This window comes from Garra rufa, chromosome 22, assembly GCF_049309525.1.
Source record: "Garra rufa chromosome 22, GarRuf1.0, whole genome shotgun sequence".
Lineage (NCBI taxonomy): Eukaryota > Metazoa > Chordata > Actinopteri > Cypriniformes > Cyprinidae > Garra > Garra rufa.
Window position 1 is genome coordinate 14,232,245 of NC_133382.1, and position 22,177 is coordinate 14,254,421.

Genomic DNA, 22,177 nt, shown 5'->3' on the forward strand with positions numbered 1-22,177 from the left:
GCTGGGTGTGGTTCCGTAGCATTCCTCTCCCTGGGAGGAAGAGAATGTTTCCCAATGTTATTAACCATATATTAATTTACCCTTGGACATTGGAAGGTTATAAGTTGGTATCACTGCTCTGGTAGTTGGCATACTCACACTTGCCCCCACGAGGTCTGTTGCCTCTGTCCCTAGTATAGGGACCCCCATAGGTTGTCAAACGTCACACATCGTAGTGAACGACAGAATGGTTACATATGGTAACCCTTGTTCTCTGATGGAGGGAACGGAGACGTGTTGAACTGTATTTTAGTTATTTTTACTTTATATCTAAATAACCAAACTGCAGTTTGATTTAGATTAATTGGAATGCACAATGAAAAAAACATGATTTTCTGTTATCTGTTATTGTTTATAAATAAATAAAAAATAAATATTTATAAATAAACTCTTCAAATAATATTTTACATAAATAGTAGTATTTACTAGTCTTTGGTAATGGGAAATGGTGTGTTATTGATGGTGATTTTGGGTAGATGGTTACTCATGTTATCAATAGTTGTTGCATACCTATAATACTTGATGGTCCTGGCTTCCTCCCTTCCATGTCTTTCATTCCCTCCACATATCGGAAAGCAACCTCATGCAGTAGCTCCTCGCCTGCTTTTCCTGCAAGGTAATGACAGCCCAAAATATTAGTTGCATTTTTAGAAAAATCAGTATCACAATTATGTTAACTGAAATTCAATTAACAGTTAACAGTTACCCAATCTAAACCCCCGACTGGATGGACCAACCTGTTGTTAGAGCCTCAGCAGTTGCCAAGTGAAGCACGGTGTCATCACTAACTGGCCAATCAGGAAGCTCCACAAAGATATTTTTCAGCCCTCCTAATTCTTGCAGTTCCTAGTATATTATAATAGATTAGGTTAATTTCACACAAACTCATCTTAAAAAGGTAGTCTACAGTTTCCCGCTGTCTTAACCACAACAATAAATAACTGTAATAAACTTGATGACATCTGATTTGTGTAGACTGTGTGTAACATTTCAAGACTGGGCTACTGTAATTCTCTACTTGCAGACCTTTTAGCCAGTGTAACTAAGCCTCTGCAGATAATTCAGAATGTGCCAGTACGTCTGTTCTTCAATCAGCCAAAGAGAACACACCTCCTGATCTTACTCCATTGGCTCCCAGTTGTGGCCAGAATCAAATTCCACCCTACCCTAATCCACTACTACAAGTATATTGTGGTGAACAGCACATTCAAAGGCCCAAGTTTTATGGTGGGAACACTCTGACCACAACAGTGGACAAAATTCTGTGACATTTCGATTGGATCGTCATGGACTAACAGAAACAAACTGCCCAATGCCATCAGACAGAGATGCTAAGACAATGGGCAGGCACCTCTTAGAAGGCAAGATGAAGACCTCTGGTATCAAATCTGGGAAGAACAGGACTTTTCATATGCAGTTTCTGCCCTTCATCCATATAGAGTCTAATTTCTAATGTTTTGGTCTTAGACATGAAAATTCCTTAGGACAGATCATAAAGGGAGATCATTTTTCTTCTTGCAAGATGGCGCCGCGGATGGCAGCCTCTGTGCTTAGCTCTCCAGTTGTTTTAGTGTTTTTGTTTGTTTTTCCTGTTTTTTGTTTTGCAAACACGATCAGTTTTACCAGGGATGAACTGCTGAACATTCGGCAGAACACACCACATAATATCCTACCAGTTTTTGATTATTCGGACGTTTTGCTGAACATAGTAGTTGGCGGAGCAGCAGCGTTGAGACGCTTTCGGACGCGCAAGTGGGGGAAGCGCGCCGGCACGCTCGTGAAGCTTCGTCAGCGTGGATTCAGGCTGTCTCTGCCAGGCATACATCTGGCGAATCTCCGCTCTCTACCCAACAAAACGGATTAACTCTTTCTGCTCTCCAGGACAAATAAGGATTTTTCACATTCTGCTGCTCTGTGTTTCACGGAAACCTGGCTGAACGCGGCTATACCAGACAGCGCGATTCATCTGCCGGGATATCAGCTGTTCAGAGGAGACCGTGACACAGTATCGACGGGGAAATCACGCGGCGGCGGGACGTGCTTTTACATCAATGAGAGGTGGTGTACAGATGTAACAGTGTTAAAGAAGCTGTTCTGATCTAGAAGCGCTTTTCATTAACTGTAAGCCGTTCTATTCGCCGCGAGAGTTTTGCTCGTTCATTCTCGTGAGCGTCTACATTCCACCGCAAGCGCACGTAAACCTGGCGTTGCAGAAACTCGCTGATCAGATCACAGAGACAGAACAACAACACCCGGACTCTGTTTTAATCATTCTTGGGGATTTTAATAAAGCAAATCTCTCACGTGAACTGCCAAAATACAGACAGCATGTTACATGTCCGACCAGAGACAGTAATATATTGGACCACTGTTACACCACAATTAAAGGAGCATATCACTCTGTCCCACGGGCAGCTTTGGGACTATCTGATCACTGTCTGGTTCATCTTATACCAACCTACAGGCAAAAACTTAAATCTGCTAAACCTGTAGTTAAGACTGTAAAAAGATGGACCAACTAAACAGAACAGGTCTTACAATCCTGTTTCTATTTGACTGATTGGAGTGTTTTTGAAGCTGCTGCCACCGATCTGGACGAGCTCACAGAGACTGTTACTTCATATATCAGTTTCTGTGAGGATTTATGCATTCCTACCAGAACCTATTTAACATACAACAATGACAAGCCATGGTTTACAGAAAAACTCAGACATCTTCGTCAGGCCAAAGAGGATGCCTACAGAAAAGGGGATAGAGTCTTGTACAACCAGACCAGGAACACACTGAATAAAGAGATTAGAGTGGCTAAAAAGACCTATGCAAAAAGGTTAGAAGATCAGTTCACTTCAAATGATCCAAGTTCAGTGTGGAAAGGCCTGAAAACAATCACAAACTACAGGACACCACCCCCGTGCACTGAGGCGACTCAACGACTTGCTGAAGACCTGAATGAGTTTTACTGTAGATTTGAAACCCCCCAAACCTGTTCTGACGATCTCTTCACACAACCATTACCACCTCCAACAACCCCCCTCTCCCCCCCTCCTTCACTTCTAATCAGCGAAAATGAGGTGCGCCAGGTCTTCAGGAAGAACAAAAGAAGAAAGGCACCAGGACCAGACGGTGTGACACCAGCCTGTCTGAAAACCTGTGCTGACGAGCTGGCCCCCATCTTTTCACAGATCTTTAACAGGTCTCTGGAGCTGTGTGAAGTCCCTCACTGCCTAAAACGTTCAACTATTATTCCTGTCCCAAAGAAATCCAAGATAGCAGGACTTAACGACTACAGACCTGTGGCGCTAACATCTGTCGTCATGAAGTCGTTGGAAAAACTGGTTCTGGCTTATCTGAAGGACATCACCGGACCCTTACTGGACCCCCTGCAGTTTGCTTACCGAGCAAACAGGTCAGTGGATGATGCAGTGAACATTGGCTTGCACTTCATCCTGCAGCATCTGGACAGACCAGGGACTTATGTGAGGATCCTGTTTGTGGACTTCAGTTCGGCCTTCAACACCATCATTCCTCCACTCCTCCACACCAAACTAAACCAACTTTCTGTTCCTAGCCCTATCTGTCAATGGATCACCAGCTTTCTGACAGATAGGCAACAGCTGGTGAGACTGGGGAAATTCACATCAAGCAGCCGCACCACCAACACCGGCGCCCCTCAAGGTTGTGTTCTCTCCCCACTGCTCTTCTCCCTCTACACCAACGACTGCACCTCTAAAGACCCCTCTGTCAAGCTCCTGAAGTTTGCAGACGACACCACGGTTATCGGCCTCATTCAGGATGGTGACGAGTCTGCCTACAGACAGGAGGTAAAAGAGCTGGCTGTCTGGTGCAGTCACAACAACCTGGAGCTGAACAAGCTCAAAACTGTAGAGATGATAGTGGACTTCAGGAGGAACCCCCCTGCACTTTCCTCACTCACCATCATGGACAGCACTGTGGCTACAGTGGAGACATTCAAATTCCTGGGATGTTTCATGTCCCAGGACCTGAAGTGGGACACTCACATCAACTCCATTGTAAAAAAGGCCCAACAGAGGTTGTACTTCCTTCGCCAGCTGAAGAAGTTCAACCTACCACAGGAGTTGCACAGTTCTACTCAGCCATCATCGAGTCTGTTTTGTGCACATCAATAACTGTCTGGTTTGGCTCAGCTACAAAATCAGACATCAGAAGATTGCAGAGAATGGTTCGGTCTGCTGAGAGGATTATTGGTGCTCCCTTGCCCACCCTTCAAGAACTGTACACATCCAGAATGAGGAAAAGAGCTCAGAAAATCACTTTGGACCCCTCACATCCAAGCCATCCCCTCTTTGAACTCTTACCATCCGGCCGGCGCTACAGAGCCCCAAAGATCAGGACTACCAGACGCGTGAACAGTTTTTTCCCCAGGCAATCCACCTTATGAACAGTTAAAATGTTCCTCCCATTGTGCAAAAATGTGTGGAATAATCTGACTTTATCTACTGCTACCACCTCCACCCTAACACATCCCTGTATTCCATCCTATCACCTATAGCACAACTGTACATACATATTTATTGTCAATTTTTTACAAATTATTATTATTATTTTCTATTTTTATTTTTGGTCTATTTATGCTTACATATGTGTATTTTTTCTTATTCTCTTATTTTTATTGTATGTGCGTCTCTGTGTACTGGAAGCTAATAACACTGAAACAAATTCCTTGTATGCGCAAGCATACTTGGCAATAAAGCTCTTTCTGATTCTGATTCTGATAAAGATCCATCCAAATCCATTTATAACTGTTTTAAAACATTAAAACTGATGCAAACTACAACACACACGTTATACTTATTTAGAGAAATACACAGAGCTGTGTGTAGTGCAACATCTTACACAAATTCAGCTGTGATTAAACCTTTTAAAATCACTGTATAATCAGACTTTAAAAATATTGGTTAAAAAATAATCCAAAATCACCATTGCAGGATCTTGGAGAAACATAACCTTTCGAGTTACGATAGATTTTAAACTTTTCTCAAATGTATGTCTTGTATGTATTCTTAAATGGTTTGGCTCCTCGTGTACTCTGGAATTTTGTTTATTTTCATTCTAAGCACTCTGCAATAGCTACTAGACTAACATCTATAAGGGATTTTATTGCACCCTTTCGTCGTTGTTGTATCAGTTTTCTCTGTGACAATAAAATGACATTTAGTGGTGTACATCTATTGGGGTCATTTCATGTCAAATCAACCAAAATTCAAAATTCCAAAACTTCAGTCTCAGTACTATGATTCAGTCTAAATTCTGACTGGAATTCCTCACAGATACCATTTTTCTGTAAGAAGGAACATAATTGTGAGTATACTACCTTTTCTAGTATCTTTGGCAGAAAAGGGAGATTCGAGATTGGTCTGTAATGAATTAATTCATTGGGGTCAAGTTGTGTTTTTTTAAATGAGAGGCTTAATTACAGCTAGTTTGAAGTTTTTGGAGACATCCTAATGTCAATGACAAATTAATACTATTCAGAAGAGGATCTATGATTTCGGGAAACACATTTTTTAGTAGCTTAGATGGAATATGGTCTAACATACATGTTGTTGGTTTAGACGATTTAACAAGTTTATACAATTCTTCCTCTCCTATAGTATAGAACGAGTAGAATTGTTCCTCAGGAACATCTATAGCGCAATGAGGTGACACTGTAGCTGTTCTTAGTTTTGTTTTTCTCCAGCTGCGCTCCATTTTCCGGGCTGCTCTCTTTAGGGTGCGAGGTGTCGGACTGTTTTCCTTAAGCGTATCTAACCTTATCTAAAGTGCTAGAAAAGATAGAGTCCATAGTTTCTGTTACACCATCAAGTTTTTCTGAGCTATTAGATATTTAGAATTTAGAAAATTTAGGAAGATTACTTATAAAGCAGTGTTTGTAGTAGAAGTGATGGTTCTCCCATACTTGTATCAAGGAGTTGAATTTACAGTTTTAGCTATCTGTATTATACACAAGACTAGGAAATTATCCCGGATGTCATCGCTTTGCTGCAGAATTTCAACGCTACTAACATCAATTCCATGTGACAGTATTAAATCTAGAGTATGATTTTGACAATGAGTAGGTCCTGACACGTGTTGTCTAACCCCAATAGAGTTCAGAACAGCGTGTGCGCAGCACGTAGGCAGAGCAGAAGCAGTGCGCAGCCATTTTGCTTTCACACCGGCAGCGTTTGCACATTCTTTCCCTAAATTGGAGGACAACTAACCAGGCAAACAACGAACTACAGACAGTCAGTTGAACCCAAGCAGCAACTTAAGATAAACATAATAAATTCTATGGTAATTATGTTGTATCCATTTTCATATATTTCATATATTTAATACATTTAATTTTTCATTGGAAGAAATTACTTTAGATTGAAACCTTTTGCACTTGTTCCAAATGGCAAAGAAATAACTTTTACTAGGGTACATCCAGTAAAAAAAAATTTATTAAATAATCTTACCAAATATTACAACAATGTCATGTCAGTCAGAGCCTGTTCAGTTTTGGAACTAATCTAAGCGCAAAATAATACATTTCATCATCCCGTCTAGGCACTATTGGTTGTGCCGGTGCAGTGGGTTGTGTTATTATGTACAATAACTGTTGCTCAGTAGTAGTTGGGGAAATTGTCCTTCTCAGTGTCTGTCTGTGTTGTTGGCTGTCCGTCATCAGTGCTTGAACCCTAGGATGTATGGGGGGTGGAGGTGGGGGTTGGCTCTTTGATCTGTTGTTTGAGGTGTGTAGGTACTAGGCACTGGTGAGGGGGGAGCTGATCTTTCACCTGCCAGTAAGGCTGTAGCAGACCTCTTTATAGCAGGAACAGGGCTGACAGGTGTATTGAATTCAGACAACTCTGGCTCCACATCCTCCTCAGTCACAGTCATGTCTAGAGGTGCCAGCTCACTCTGCAAAGTGTTTCTGGAACTACAAATTTATTAATATAATTAATGTATAGTTAATGGTATTAATACATTGGTATCAAAAACAATTATTGTAACTAACTAACTTAAATAACATTTTGTACTAATTGTCCATAAAACAAACAAAAAAAAATATATGAAGGTAAAATATGAGGTCAACAATGACATACTGTCTAGACTGCATGTATGGCAGCAGAAATGAAATTACTCTCTCATTCTTCCATTCCCTGACCACTGGGCAAATTATTTTTTTTGCGTCTTGTTTCTGACAAAAGAGTCTCTCAGTGCCTTCCATCGTCCCTTGCAGTGCACCTGTAGAGCTATAGAACAGCAAATGATAGCATCACAGTTCCCCAGGCCAACAGAGGACATGTGGAGAGCCATAGCTTTGAAATTTTGGGAAAAATGGAACTTCCTGAACTGCCTAGGTGCTATCGATGGGAAACATATTACCATTGTGTCGCCTGCTCATTCTGGGAGCTTGTTTTTTAATTACAAGCAGAGTTTCTCAATAGTCCTTCTAGCACTCACAGATGCAGACTACAGATTTACATTTGTCCAGGTTGGAGACTTTGGCAGAACAAGTGATGGTGGTGTATACAGTGGTTCTGCTCTCTGAGGAGCCATGGAGGTCAACACTTTGTCTGTCCCTGCAGACTGTCCTTTTCCAGGATCTGGTATACAAGTCCCAATGCCATACACCATGGTGGGTGATGATGTATTCCCACTAAAACCGTACTTGATGAGACCTTTTCCAGGGAACAGAAATCCACACTGGAGAAGAATCTTCAATTACAGACTCTCAAGGGCAAGGATGGTTGTGGAGTGTGCCTTTGCCATTCTGTTTTCCACACAAGGATGAATGTAAAGCCAGACAATGCCGACTGTAGCATGCATCCTTCACAACTACCTCACAAACCCATCAGAAAATCAGCGATGGCTTGATGAGGCAGAAGAAAGAGGGGAGGTACTACCATCTGTTAGAAACATGGGTGCAGAAAAGCTTACGATGTGCGTGAGTGTGAGTGTCACGGCAAGACAACATGTGTAGTGCTTACTAGCAAGCAAATGTACCAAAGTGGACATTATTGAAAACAATAAACTTTATACGCCACCTTCTACAATTCTACTAAAATAGTTAATATCCTACCTTCCTGCTCAACTTGAACCCTGCATTTATTTGTGTATATATATATATATATATATATATATATATGTATGTATCACCTATTTCTCTTATTTGTGCTTACTGTGTGTACATTACAAATTGTAAATAAATGCTTGCATTAAGGTCATTTCTTTAATAAGTACAGTAATGCAAAAAACGGATTGGTGTTATGTAGCTGAGGCCAAAGACAAAATGCTTTGTGGTGAACATTACATTGTAGTACAGGACAGTGCTTTTGAAGTTGTGGTCAACCTTAAACTTGAAGTACTTTCTTATATACATGTATAGAATAAATTACTTGTTAATATTTTGATACCAGAAATATACGATAATCCATAACTGTCTACATATCAAAGTTCTTCATAGAAACGTATTTTAAATGATCAATTATTAAAAATTAAGTCAAAAATGTAAAGTACAGTCACGTACATCACAGATGTCAATATTACGTGCTATATTGTGTTTACCTATCTATAGCCCCACTTCGCTCGCGGGCCAGCGTAAACTTGTAACAAAAAAAAATAATAATACTTACTATCTACACCAAGAGCTACTGCAACTTCCTCCCATGCTTTTTCCTTTGCCTGCAAGTCATACAGCAAATGTTGAGGATAATAAATGACTGTATGTTTCTCAACTTCCACGATGAAACGAGTGTCGTCCATGATGGTCTTCTTGGCAGTTGCACTCTGAAAACTACCCGCCTGTGACACTTGTGTTTGTTTACCAGTGTCATCATGATGTCAGCATGACATCAGCATGACCTGTTCTTATGGCAACATGTAGTTGTAATAATAAATATAGGCTATATATATGGGCTAATATAATAATTACAATTAACCAGTAACGTCAGAAAAAAATACAGTATAAATTAATTAAACTTGTTTTGGAAGTTCGGTGAAAAAAATATTTGTTATCTTGTTAATTACATAATATTGTGTTTACAACATGGTACATATCATCAATGTTCCTTTTGGGGTAAAACTGCTACTTTTTCCTGTGTATTTTGGCCATAATCAATACATTGCCACTGAAAGCGAGTGTTAGTAGTGACGCAAAAATAGACGAAACGATTGCTGCACTGACGCTTCTAATCCTGCTACGCGTTGCTGCGCCGCCACTGCGGGTGGTGTGAATGCTCTCATTTGTTAACATGGGCCACGAAAAAAAATACGCACTGCTTACGTCCTGCTTAGGCGTGCAGTGTGAAACTGGCATAAGGCATCTTTTTCATTATCAACATAGATGTTTAAAATCTGCAGCCAACACTAACTCAGACAGAAATTCTGCAAATTCTTTAATAAAGCCTGGCTGCCTGTATACAGTAGCCAGTACAAACGACACGGGGGACTTATCATTAACACTTGTTTCTGTGGATAATGTTATATGAAGCACAATTACTTCAAATTAGTTATACTTAAAGCCTGTTCTCTAAGAAACACTGAAAATATTGCTATATATTGTAGAAACATCTTGGGAGGTAGACTTATTTAAAATAATGTAATCATCTGGTTTAAGCCAGGTTTCTGTCAAACAGAGCACGTCTAGGTTATGATCAGCAATCATATCATTTATAAAAAGTAATTTTGTAGAAAGGCACCTGATATTCAATAAGCCAAGCTTTATCATTTGTTTCTCTGTATTATATATATTTTTTATTTGTTGAACATCAATTAAATTGTTACTCTTATATTGGTTTGTACGTTTTTTGTATTTTCTACTCCAGAGAACAGACACAGTCTCTATAGTATGATATCTAGGTGAAAGGGTCTCTATGTGCTGAGAATTGACTGATTTCTGTGACGTGAGGCGGCTAGCAGACGGTCGGTTTTGCCCTAGTTAGTCAAGTGCAAACTCTAAGAGTATGTGCCATATTTCTATAGAGAACAGCAGCACCACCCCTGGAGGAATAAAGACCATCTCTTTTCAGCAGGTCAGGTCTGCCCCAAAAACTCATCCAATTGTCTATGAAACCTATGTTATTCTGTGGGCACCACTTAGACATCCAGCCATTGAGTGATGGCAGTCTGCTATGTATCTCATCACCACGGTAAACAGGGAGGGGACCAAAGCATATTACAGTGCCTGACATCGTACTTGCAAGTTCACACACCTCTTTAACATTATTTTTAATGTTAACAATGTCAAACGTGCTGTTGGGAAATGTCTGCACCTGTTGCTGCTATATTTTTTTGTTAATTTAACCACAGTATTGAACAAATACCTAGGGTTATGTTTGTTTTCTTCTAAGAGAGACGAAAAGTAATCCGATCTGGCAGTTTTTAATGCTTTTCTATAAGATAAGTTACATTCACGCCAAGCAGTACGAAAAACCTTTAGTTTTGTTTTCCTCCAGCTGCGTTCCATTTTTCGTGCTTTTCTCTTTAGGGCGCGAGTGTGATCGTTATACCACGGTGTTACACTGTTTTTCTTAATCTTTTTTAAGCGCACTGGAGCAACTGTATCTAAAGTGCTAGAAAAGAGAGAGTCCATAGTTTCTATTACATCATCAAGTTTTTCTGAGCTATTGGATATGCTGTCACGATACACAGATCAGCTGTGTTCTCATGTCTCGTGATCTGTGTACTGTTGTGTTGTACGTCATGCTCGCTCATCAGCTGCCAATCAGTCCCCACAGGTGCCGCTCATCATCTCAGTGTATATAAACTCACCGTTGTCTCTCTTCCTCTGTCAGATGATTGTTCCCCGGACCTTGGCTGTGTTTGTGTTCTATGAGTTCTAGTCTTCGTTGGATGTTGTTCGTGTCTTCGTGTTCTTCTCGTATTGGATTATTCACGCTTCATCACTGGACTCACCCGCTCTGGATTACTCAACACTGCACATCATCGACCATCTAGCCCCTGCCCCACCCATCCGAGAGATATCATCCATCCTGCACCTGTTTGTTTGTATTCTTCTGTGTCAAGTCAAGTCACCTTTATTTATATAGCGCCTTTTACAATACAGATTGTGTCAAAGCAACTGCACAGTATTTAAACAGCACAATAGTGTGTAAGTAACGCATTATTGTAACAATCAATTTTCAGTTAAAAGCAGTTCATCAATGAATTCAGTGATATCATCGTCAGTTCAGTTCAAATAGTGTACGATATCGCTGGAAAGTGTCCCCAACTAAGCAAGCCAGAGGCGACAGCGGCAAGGAACCAAAACTCCACAGGTGACAGAAATGGAGAAAAAAACCTTGGGAGAAACCAGGCTCAGTCGGGGGACCAGTTCTCCTCTGGCCAGACCAAACAACAGTTTGTACCAATGTCTGATTGTAGAGAACTCATCAGGATCCTGTGGTGTAGTGCCGATGGCCGTCAAGGTTGGCGAGGTCTTTATTGGTGATCCGCCTTGGAGCTCATCTGGTTGACATCCACGGCTATTGAAGTCATCTCTAGGTGGTGATCCATGATCTAAGCTGGGTACGGACTGGATCCGGGGGACTGGAGTGACCATCTGATCCGGATACAGGCTGGATCTGGTGGCTACGGTGACCTCGGAATAAGAATGAAACAGACTAATATTAGCGTAGATGCCATTCTTTTTACGATGCAACGAGTGCATCAGGTGTTATGGGAGGTGTTTTCGGTTCCGGTTGACCTAATTAATGCAGCCTAACAATCCTTTAACGGATTTGAATTATAGAAATGTGTTAATGATTTTATGTGTAAGCCAGGTTAAAGAGATGTGTCTTTAATCTAGATTTAAACTGACAGAGTGTGTCTGCCTCCCGAACAGTGTTAGGTAGATTGTTCCAGAGTTTAGGCGCTAGATAAGAAAATGATCTGCCGCCGGCAGTTGATTTTGATATTCTAGGTATTATCAAATTGCCAGAATTTTGAGAACGCAGCGGACGTGAAGGACGATAATACGATAGGAGCTCGTTCAAGTACTGAGGAGCTAAACCATTGAGGGCTTTATAAGTAATTAGCAAGATTTTAAAATCTATACGATGTTTAATAGGGAGCCAATGCAGTGTTGACAGAACCGGGCTAATATGGTCATACTTTCTGGTTCTAGTAAGAACTCTAGCTGCTGCATTTTGGACCAGCTGGAGTTTGTTTATTAAGCGTGCAGAACAACCACCCAATAAAGCATTACAATAATCTATCCTTGAGGTCATGAACGCATGAATTAATGTTTCAGCATTTGACATTGATAGCATAGGTCGTAATTTCGATATATTTTTAAGATGGAAAAATGCGGTTTTGCAGATGCTAGAAATGTGGCTTTCAAAGGAGAGATTGCTATCGAATAGGACGCCTAGGTTCCTAACTGATGACGACGAATTTACAGAGCAGCCATCTAGTATTAGACTGTGTTTTAGGTCATTACTTGTGGAGGTTTTAGGTCCAATAATTAATACCTCTGTTTTTTCAGAATTTAACAGTAAGAAGTTATTCGCCATCCAGTTTTTAATATCAGCTATGCATTCTGTTAGTTTTTCGAATGGATATGTTTTTCCGGGCTGCGAAGAAATATAGAGCTGAGTATCATCAGCGTAACAATGAAAGCTAACACCATGTTTCCTGATGATATCTCCCAAGGGTAACATGTAAAGCGTAAAAAGTAATGGCCCTAGCACTGAGCCTTGAGGTACTCCATACTGCACTTGCGATCTAAATGATACCTCTTCATTTATTGCCACAAACTGATGACGGTCAGATAAGTACGATTTGAACCATGCCAGTGCACTACCACTAATGCCTACATAATTTTCAAGTCTATTTAAAAGAATGTTGTGGTCAATAGTATCAAATGCGGCACTAAGATCCAGTAGCACTAATAGAGAGATGCAACCACGATCGCTTGACAATAGCAGGTCATTTGTTACTCTAATTAGAGCAGTCTCAGTACTATGATATGGTCTAAAACCTGACTGGAAATCCTCGCAGATACCATTTTTCTCTAAGAAGGAGCATAATTGTGAGGATACTACCTTTTCTAGTACCTTTGACAGAAAAGGGAGATTCGAAATTGGTCTGTAGTTAATTAATTCATAGGGGTCAAGTTGTGGTTTTTTAATGAGTGGCTTAATAACAGCTATTTTGAAGGTTTTGGGGACATATCCTAATGATAGTGACGAATTAATAATATTCAGAAGAGGATCTATGACTTCTGGAAGTACCTCCTTTAGTAGCTTAGATGGAATAGGGTCTAACATACATGTTGTGGGTTTAGATGATTTAACAAGTTTATACAATTCCTCCTCTCCTATAATAGAGAATGAATGGAATTGTTCCTCAGGAGATCTACAACGCACTATCTGATGCGATACTGTAGCGGGCGGCTGTATGGTTACAATTTTATCTCTAATAGTGTCTATCTTGGAGGTAAAGTACGTCATAAAGTCATTACTGCTGTGCTTTTGGGAAATGTCTAAACCTGTTGCTGCTATATTTTTAGTTAATTTAACCACAGTATTGAACAAATACCTAGGGTTATGTTTGTTTTCTTCTAAGAGAGATGAAAAGTAATCCGATCTGGCAGTTTTTAATGCTTTCCTATAAGATAAATTACATTCACGCCAAGCAATACGAAAAACCTCTAGTTTTGTTTTCCTCCAGCTGCGTTCCATTTTTCGTGCTTTTCTCTTTAGGGCGCGGGTATGATCGTTATACCACGGTGTTAGACTGTTTTTCTTAATCTTTTTTAGGCGCACTGGAGCAACTGTATCTAAAGTGCTAGAAAAGAGAGAGTCCATAGTTTCTATTACATCATCAAGTTTTTCTGAGCTATTGGATATGCTGAGGAATTCAGATAAGTCAGGAAGATTACTTACAAAGCGGTCTTTTGTAGTAGAAGTGATGGTTCTACCGTATTTGTAGCAAGGAATTGAATTAACAGTTTTAGCTATCTGGATTGTACAAGAGACTAGATAATGATCTGAGATATCATCGCTTTGCTGCAGAATTTCAACGCCATTAATATCAATTCCATGTGACAGTATTAAATCTAGAGTATGATTTCGGCAATGAGTAGGACCTGACACGTGTTGTCTAACCCCAATCGAGTTCAAAATATCTATAAATGCTGTTCCTAATGCATCTTTTTCATTATCAACATGGATGTTAAAATCACCCACTATTAAGACTTTATCTGCGGCCAGCACTAATTCGGATAGAAAATCAGCAAATTCTTTAATAAAGTCTGTATGGTGCCCTGGTGGCCTGTATACAGTAGCTAACACAAACGTCACAGGGGATTTATCATTAGTACTTGTTTCTCTGGATAATGCTATATGAAGCACCATAACTTCAAACGAGTTATAATTGAAGCCCGTTCTCTGAGAGACATTGAGAATACTGCTATAAATAGTAGAAACACCTCCTCCTTTACCTTTTAGACGCGGTTCATGTTTATAACAGTAATCTTGGGGGGTGGACTCGTTTAAAATAATGTAATCGTCTGGTTTTAGCCAGGTTTCTGTCAAACAGAGCACATCTAGGTTATGATCAGTGATCATATCATTTACAAAAAGTGCTTTCGTAGAAAGGGACCTGATATTCAATAAGCCAAGCTTTATCAATTGTTTCTCTGTATTATATATATTTTTTATTTGTTGAACATTAATTAAATTGTTGGTCCTGATTTGATTCAGGCGTTTTTTGTATTTTCTAGCTCGGGGAACAGACACAGTCTCTATAGAGTGATATCTAGGTGAAAGGGTCTCTATGTGCAGAGAATTAACTGATTTCTGTGACGTGAGGCGGCTAGCAGACGGTCGGTTTAGCCAGTCTGTCTGCTTCCTGACCTGGGCCCCAGTGAGTCAAGTGCAAACTCTAAGACTATGTGCCATATTTCTAGATAGAAGAGATGCTCCACATCCGGAGGGATGAAGACCATCTCTTTTCAACAGGTCAGGTCTGCCCCAAAAGCTTGTCCAATTGTCTATGAAACCTATGTTATTTCGTGGGCACCACTTTGACATCCAGCCATGGAGTGACCACAGTCTACTGTGAATCTCATCACCACGGTAAGCCGGGAGGGGACCAGAGCATATTACAGTGTCTGACATCGTACTTGCAAGATCACACACCTCTTTAACATTATTTTTAGTGATCTCCGACTGGCGAAGTCGAACATCATTAGCGCCGACGTGAATAACAATCTTACTGAATTTACGTTTAGCATTAGCCAGCACTTTTAAATTTGCCAAGATGTCAGGCGCTCTGGCTCCCGGTAAACATTGGACTATGTTGGCTGGTGTCTCTATTTTCACGTTCCGTACAATAGAATCGCCAATTACTAGAGCACTTTCATCAGGTTTCTCAGTGGGTGCTTCACTGAGTGGGGAGAACCTGTTTGATGTTCTGATCGGAACGGAAGAGCGGTGTTTTGACCCGCGACTATGCCGCCTCACAGTCACCCAATTGCCCTGCTGCATGGGCGTTGTTACCGGAACCGAACAATGTACAGGGCTTTCTGAGCTAGTCACATCCAAAACCGTATCTAAGGCCCTCACATTCTTACTATCCTCCATTAAAGTTTGGATGCGTGACTCTAGTTCTGAAATCTTCTCTGTCAGCTCTGTGCATTTCAATAAACTGTCATTTCGCCCTGCATTTGCTTCCTCTCCATTCATCTTGTCACAGAATCATCTGACGCATCATGGAAGCAGCAGGCTCTTCCCAACCCACCATGGCAGACTTCATGCAAGCCTGCATCTCTCGGATGGACAGCCAAGAGCAAACGATGGGTTCAGCGATCCGAGCTCTCGTGGGGCAGGTGTCCGAGCTCACTCAGCGCATGCAACAGATGCAACCTCCCGCTGCGCCGCCCGCACCGCCCACGCCATCGACTTCCCCACCACCATCCAGCGCGTCCAGTACATCGGAGCCCCGCCTTCCCACTCCGGAACTCTACAGCGGTGAGCCGAACCACTGCCGTGCTTTCCTCACTAGGTGTTCTATGCACTTCGCATTACAGCCGCGCACCTTCGCTAGTGAGGAAAGCAAGGTAGCGTTCGCGCTCACCCTGCTGTCTGGGAGGGCGGCATTGTGGGGAACGGCGGTGTGGGAGAATCAAGATCCCTGTTGTGCCTCGTTTGCTGCACTCGCCGCCGAGATGAAAAGGGTGTTTGACCGCGCGGTCGCAGGAAGAGAGGCCGCGCGCGTCTTGGCGGATCTCAGACAGGGGGAGAGATCCGTCTCAGAGTATTCCATCGACTTTCGCACCCTGGCGGCGGAGTGTCAGTGGAACGAGGAGGCGCAGTGGGATATGTTCCTGCATGGGCTGGCTGATCGCGTCCAGCGTGAGATCTACGTCCTGGACCTACCCGCTTCCCTCAACGGCCTTATCGACCTGGCACTGCGGGTAGACGCTCGACTCTCCCGAGCCGAGCGGCGGTGTTTACCCGCTCGGTTCCCCCCTGGGGAGGGAACTACACCTCGAGCCAGCGGCGGTGACGCGGTCAGCCCCACCTACGATCACGAGCCTATGCAGGTGGGTCGAGCTCGGCTTTCTCGGGAGGAGAAGGAGAGGCGGAGGTCCCAGGGCCTTTGCCTTTACTGTGGAGCCGCGGGACACTTTGCTTACAACTGCCCGGTAAAAGGCATCTCCGCTACGAAGACCTCATCCAGCGCGACCTCCACGCTCCTTCCGATTAGGCTCAGATGGTCAAACCAAGACCATCACTGCACTGCACTGTTGGACTCTGGGGCCGAAGGTAATTTTTTGGATCATAGTTTTGCTCGTCAGTTTTCTGTGCCACTCCTCCCCCTCACCAACACCATCAGTGTCCACGCACTCAATGGCCAGACTCTTCCAGACATCACACTCATTACTGAACCTGTCACTCTCACTGTGTCTGGCAATCACAGTGAGAGTATATCTTTTTACGTCCTGGACTCTCCCCATTCACCCATTGTTTTAGGTTACCCCTGGCTCATCAAACACAACCCCCGGATTGATTGGCAGCTGAAGTCGGTAACTGAGTGGAGCAATAAGTGTCATGAGTCTTGTCTTGTGTCTGCTTGTTCGTCTGTCTCTAGTTCTGTGTTACAGGAGAAGGCGGTGGAGCTGTGTAACGTGCCCACGGAGTACCTCGACCTGAAGGAAGTGTTCAGTAAGTCTCGGGCTGCTTCTCTCCCTCCTCACCGTCCCTACGACTGTGCTATAGAGTTACTGCCAGGGACGTCTCCGCCTAAAGGCAAGTTATATTCACTCTCAGTTCCAGAGAGAGAGGCTATGGAGAAATATATTTCTGATTCTCTAGCAGCGGGGTTCATTCGACCCTCCTCTTCACCAGCGGGGGCGGGGTTCTTTTTTGTGGGGAAGAAGGACGGTTCTCTGCGACCTTGTATTGATTACCGAGGGCTGAATAATATTACGGTAAAGAATACTTATCCTTTGCCGTTAATATCTTCAGCCTTCGAGAGGTTGCAGGGAGCGTCAGTCTTCACGAAATTGGATTTAAGGAATGCTTATCATTTGGTCCGCATCAGGAGGGGAGATGAATGGAAGACTGCCTTTAATACCCCCAGGGGGCACTTTGAATACTTGGTCATGCCCTTCGGTTTGTCCAACTCCCCAGGTGTCTTTCAGGCACTCGTCAATGACGTGTTGAGAGATATGGTCGATCAGTTCATATATGTCTACCTGGACGACATATTGATTTTTTCTTCTTCTCTCCAGGAACATGTTCAACACGTCAGACGAGTGCTTCAGAGGCTGCTAGAGAATGGGCTTTTTGTCAAGGCGGAGAAATGCGTTTTTCATGCACAGTCTGTTCCTTTCCTAGGGTACATCGTGTCGTCTGAGGGTATGCGCATGGATCCCGAGAAGGTTAAGGCTGTGGTGGATTGGCCAAGCCCAGATTCCCGTAAGGCCCTACAGAGGTTTCTGGGGTTTGCCAATTTCTACCGGCGTTTCATTCGCAACTTCAGCCAACTAGCCGCACCTCTGACTGCCTTGACCTCCCCCAGAACGACGTTCAGGTGGTCAGACGCAGCCGAGGCTGCGTTTGCCAAACTCAAAAGCCGCTTTGTTTCGGCTCCCATCCTAGTTACCCCTGATCCATCACGTCAGTTTGTGGTGGAGGTCGATGCGTCAGAGGTAGGGGTAGGTGCGGTGCTTTCACAGCGCTCATCCGCAGACGACAAGATGCATCCCTGCGCGTTTTTTTCACATCGTATGTCGCCAGCTGAAGCAAATTATGATATTGGTAACAGAGAGTTGTTGGCAGTCAAGTTGGCATTGGAGGAATGGCGTCACTGGTTGGAAGGGTCGGGGGTACCTTTTATCGTTTGGACCGATCATAAGAACCTAGAATATATTAGAACTGCGAAACGATTGAACTCTAGGCAGGCGCGGTGGGCTCTTTTTTTCGGACGTTTTGACTTTACACTCTCGTACCGCCCGGGTTCCAAAAATATCAAACCCGATTCTTTGTCACGTATTTTTGACCGTTCCGATCGCCCGTCCACTCCCGAGGGTATTTTTCCTGAGACACTTATTGTCTCGACCCTCAATTGGGAGGTCGAATCGAAGGTTAAAACAGCCTTACAAGGGGTAACGCCTCCGGTCGGTTGCCCACCTAACCGTTTGTTTGTGCCAGAGAGTCTTCGGTCCGAAGTTATCCAGTGGGGTCATTGTTCCAATATTGCTTGTCATCCAGGGGTAAGTCGCACCTTACATTTGGTTAAACAAAGATTTTGGTGGCCACTTATGGCTCGTGATGTTCGCAGTTTTGTTTTGGCTTGCTCAGTTTGCGCCACTGGTAAGACTTCTAACAGACCTCCAGATGGGCTCCTCCAACCGCTGCCTATCCCTTCGAGACCCTGGTCCCACATTGCGCTAGATTTTGTTACCGCCCTCCCACCCTCCCAGGGTAACACGGTAGTTTTGACCGTGGTGGACCGGTTCTCGAAGGCGGTTCATTTCATTCCCTTGCCCAAATTACCTTCAGCCAAGGAGACAGCGGTAACGGTCGTTGACCACGTCTTTCGGCTACATGGCCTCCCGACAGACGTGGTCTCCGACAGGGGACCCCAATTTGTGTCCAAATTTTGGCGAGAGTTTTGTAAACTTCTGGGGGCCACTGTTAGTCTCTCTTCGGGGTTCCATCCTCAAAGCAATGGTCAAACTGAGAGAGCCAACCAAGATTTGGAGAGAACGTTACGATGTATGGTCGCCAGAAATCCTTCCTCCTGGAGCCAACAACTTTCTATGGTGGAGTACGCCCACAATTCGTTGCCAGTATCATCTACGGGCCTATCCCCATTTGAATGTAGCATAGGGTACCAGCCACCAATTTTTCCCAGTCTGGAATCCGAAGTCGCGGTTCCCTCCGCCCACGCCTTCGTCCAGAAGTGCCATCGCACTTGGACCAGAGCCCGTGAGACTCTGGTCCAGGTGGGAGCGCGCACTAAGGCCAAAGCCGATCGCCACCGGTCTAGGCCTCCCGTATACGTCGTTGGTTCCAAAGTGTGGCTTTCAACCAAGAACATTCCTCTGCGTTCCGTCTCGAATAAACTTGCTCCCAAATTTATTGGCCCGTTTGCTGTCACCAAAATCATTAGTCCGGTGGCAGTCCGCCTCAAACTCCCTCCAGTGTACAGGAGAATTCATCCCGTGTTTCATGTTTCCAAAATTAAGCCTGTGTTTTTTGCACGTATAAATCCGCCTACCCCGGTTCCTCCACCGCCGCGTCTCGTAGATGGGGAACCTACTTATTCGGTTAATCGTATTCTGGACTCTAGGCGGAGGGGACGCGGATTTCAGTATTTGGTGGACTGGGAAGGTTACGGTCCGGAGGAGAGAAGTTGGGTTCCTGCCAGAGACATCCTGGATCACTCCCTCATTGATGATTACAATCGACAGGTAAAGGAGTCTGGGAACGTCAGGCGACGTTCCTAGAGGAGGGGGTACTGTCACGATACACAGATCAGCTGTGTTCTCATGTCTCGTGATCTGTGTACTGTTGTGTTGTACGTCATGCTCGCTCATCAGCTGCCAATCAGTCCCCACAGGTGCCACTCATCATCTCAGTGTATATAAACTCACCGTTGTCTCTCTTCCTCTGTCAGATGATTGTTCCCCGGACCTTGGCTGTGTTTGTGTTCTATGAGTTCTAGTCTTCGTTGGATGTTGTTCGTGTCTTCGTGTTCTTCTCGTATTGGATTATTCACGCTTCATCACTGGACTCACTCACTCTGGATTACTCAACACTGCACATCATCGACCATCTAGCCCCTGCCCCACCCATCCGAGAGATATCATCCATCCTGCACCTGTTTGTTTGTATTCTTCTGTGCATTTCAATAAACTGTCATTTCGCCCTGCATTTGCTTCCTCTCCATTCATCTTGTCACATATGCTGAGGAATTTAGATAAGTCAGGAAGATTACTTACAAAGCAGTCTTTTGTAGTAGAAGTGATGGTTCTACCGTACTTGTAGCAAGGAGTTGAATTAACAGTTTTAGCTATCTGGAGTATACAAGAGACTAGATAATGATCTGAGATATCATCGCTTTGCTGCAGAATTTCAACACCATTAACATCAATTCCATGTGACAGTATTAAATCTAGAGTATGATTTCGGCAATGAGTAGGACCTGACACGTGTTGTTTAACCCCAATAGAGTTCAAAATATCTATAAATGCTGTTCCTAATGCATCTTTTTCATTATCAATATGGACGTTAAAATCACCCACTATTAAGACTTTATCTGCGGCCAACACTAACTCGGATAGAAAATCAGCAAATTCTTTAATAAAGTCTGTATGGTGCCCTGGTGGCCTGTAAACAGTAGCTAGTACAAACGTCACAGGGGATTTATCATTAGCACTTGTTTCTCTGGATAATGCTATATGAAGCACCATTATTTCAAACGAGTTGTATTTGAAGCCGGTTCTCTGAAAGACATTGAGAATATTGCTATAAATAGTAGAAACACCTCCCCCTTTACCTTTTAGACGCGGTTCATGTTTATAACAGTAATCTTGGGGGGTTGACTCGTTTAAAATAATGTAATCGTCTGGTTTTAGCCAGGTTTCTGTCAAACAGAGCACATCTAGGTTATGATCAGTGATCATATCATTTACAAAAAGTGCTTTCGTAGAAAGGGACCTGATATTCAATAAGCCAAGCTTTATCAATTGTTTCTCTGTATTATATATATTTTTTATTTGTTGAACATCAATTAAATTGTTAGTCTTGATTTGATTAAGGCGTTTTTTGTATTTTCTAGCTCGGGGAACAGACACAGTCTCTATAGTGTGATATCTAGGTGAAAGGGTCTCTATGTGCTGAGAATTAACTGATTTCTGTGACGTGAGACAGCTAGCAGACGGTCAGTTTAGCCAGTCTGTCTGCTTCCTGACCTGGGCCCCAGGTAGTCAAGTGCAAACTCTAAGACTATGTGCCATATTTCTAGATAGAAGAGATGCTCCACATCCGGAGGGATGAAGACCATCTCTTTTCAACAGGTCGGGTCTGCCCCAAAAGCTTGTCCAATTGTCTATGAAACCTATGTTATTCCGCGGGCACCACTTTGACATCCAGTCGGTTAACGATGACAATCTACTATGTATCTCTTCACCACGGTAAGCAGGGAGGGGACCAGAGCATATTACAGTGTCTGACATCGTACTTGCAAGTTCACACACCTCTTTAACATTATTTTTAGTGATCTCCGAGTGGCGAAGTCGAACATCATTAACATCATTAGTACCGAAGTGAATAACAATCTTACTGAATTTACGTTTAACATTAGCCAGCACTTTTAAATTTGCCAAGATGTCAGGCGCTATGGCTCCCGGTAAACACTGGACTATGGTGGCTGGAGTCTCTATTTTCACGTTCCGTATAATAGAATCGCCAATTACCAGAGCACTTTCATCAGATTTCTCAGTGGGTGCTTCACTGAGTGGGGAGAACCTGTTTGATGTTCTGATCGGAACGGAAGAGCAGTGTTTTGACCCACGACTATGCCGTCTTTCTGAGCTAGTCGCATCCAAAACCGTATCTAAGGCCCTCACATTCTTACTATCATCTATTAAAGTTTGGATGCGTGACTC

General features: G+C 43.1%; 1 protein-coding gene across 2 annotated transcripts in view; it reads right to left on the reverse strand.

Moving 5' to 3' along the window:
* The window catches only part of LOC141297361 (ADP-ribosylhydrolase ARH1-like), a 115,966-nt gene that overhangs the window by 12,462 nt on the left and 81,327 nt on the right, over positions 1-22,177 (reverse strand). For both annotated transcript variants that reach the window (XM_073827778.1, XM_073827777.1), the window contains 2 exons: positions 777-885; positions 550-648 (listed from right to left, as the gene is read on the reverse strand). In XM_073827778.1, coding sequence (XP_073683879.1) covers positions 550-648; positions 777-885 — 208 coding nt within the window. The remainder of the gene's footprint in view (positions 1-549; positions 649-776; positions 886-22,177) is intronic.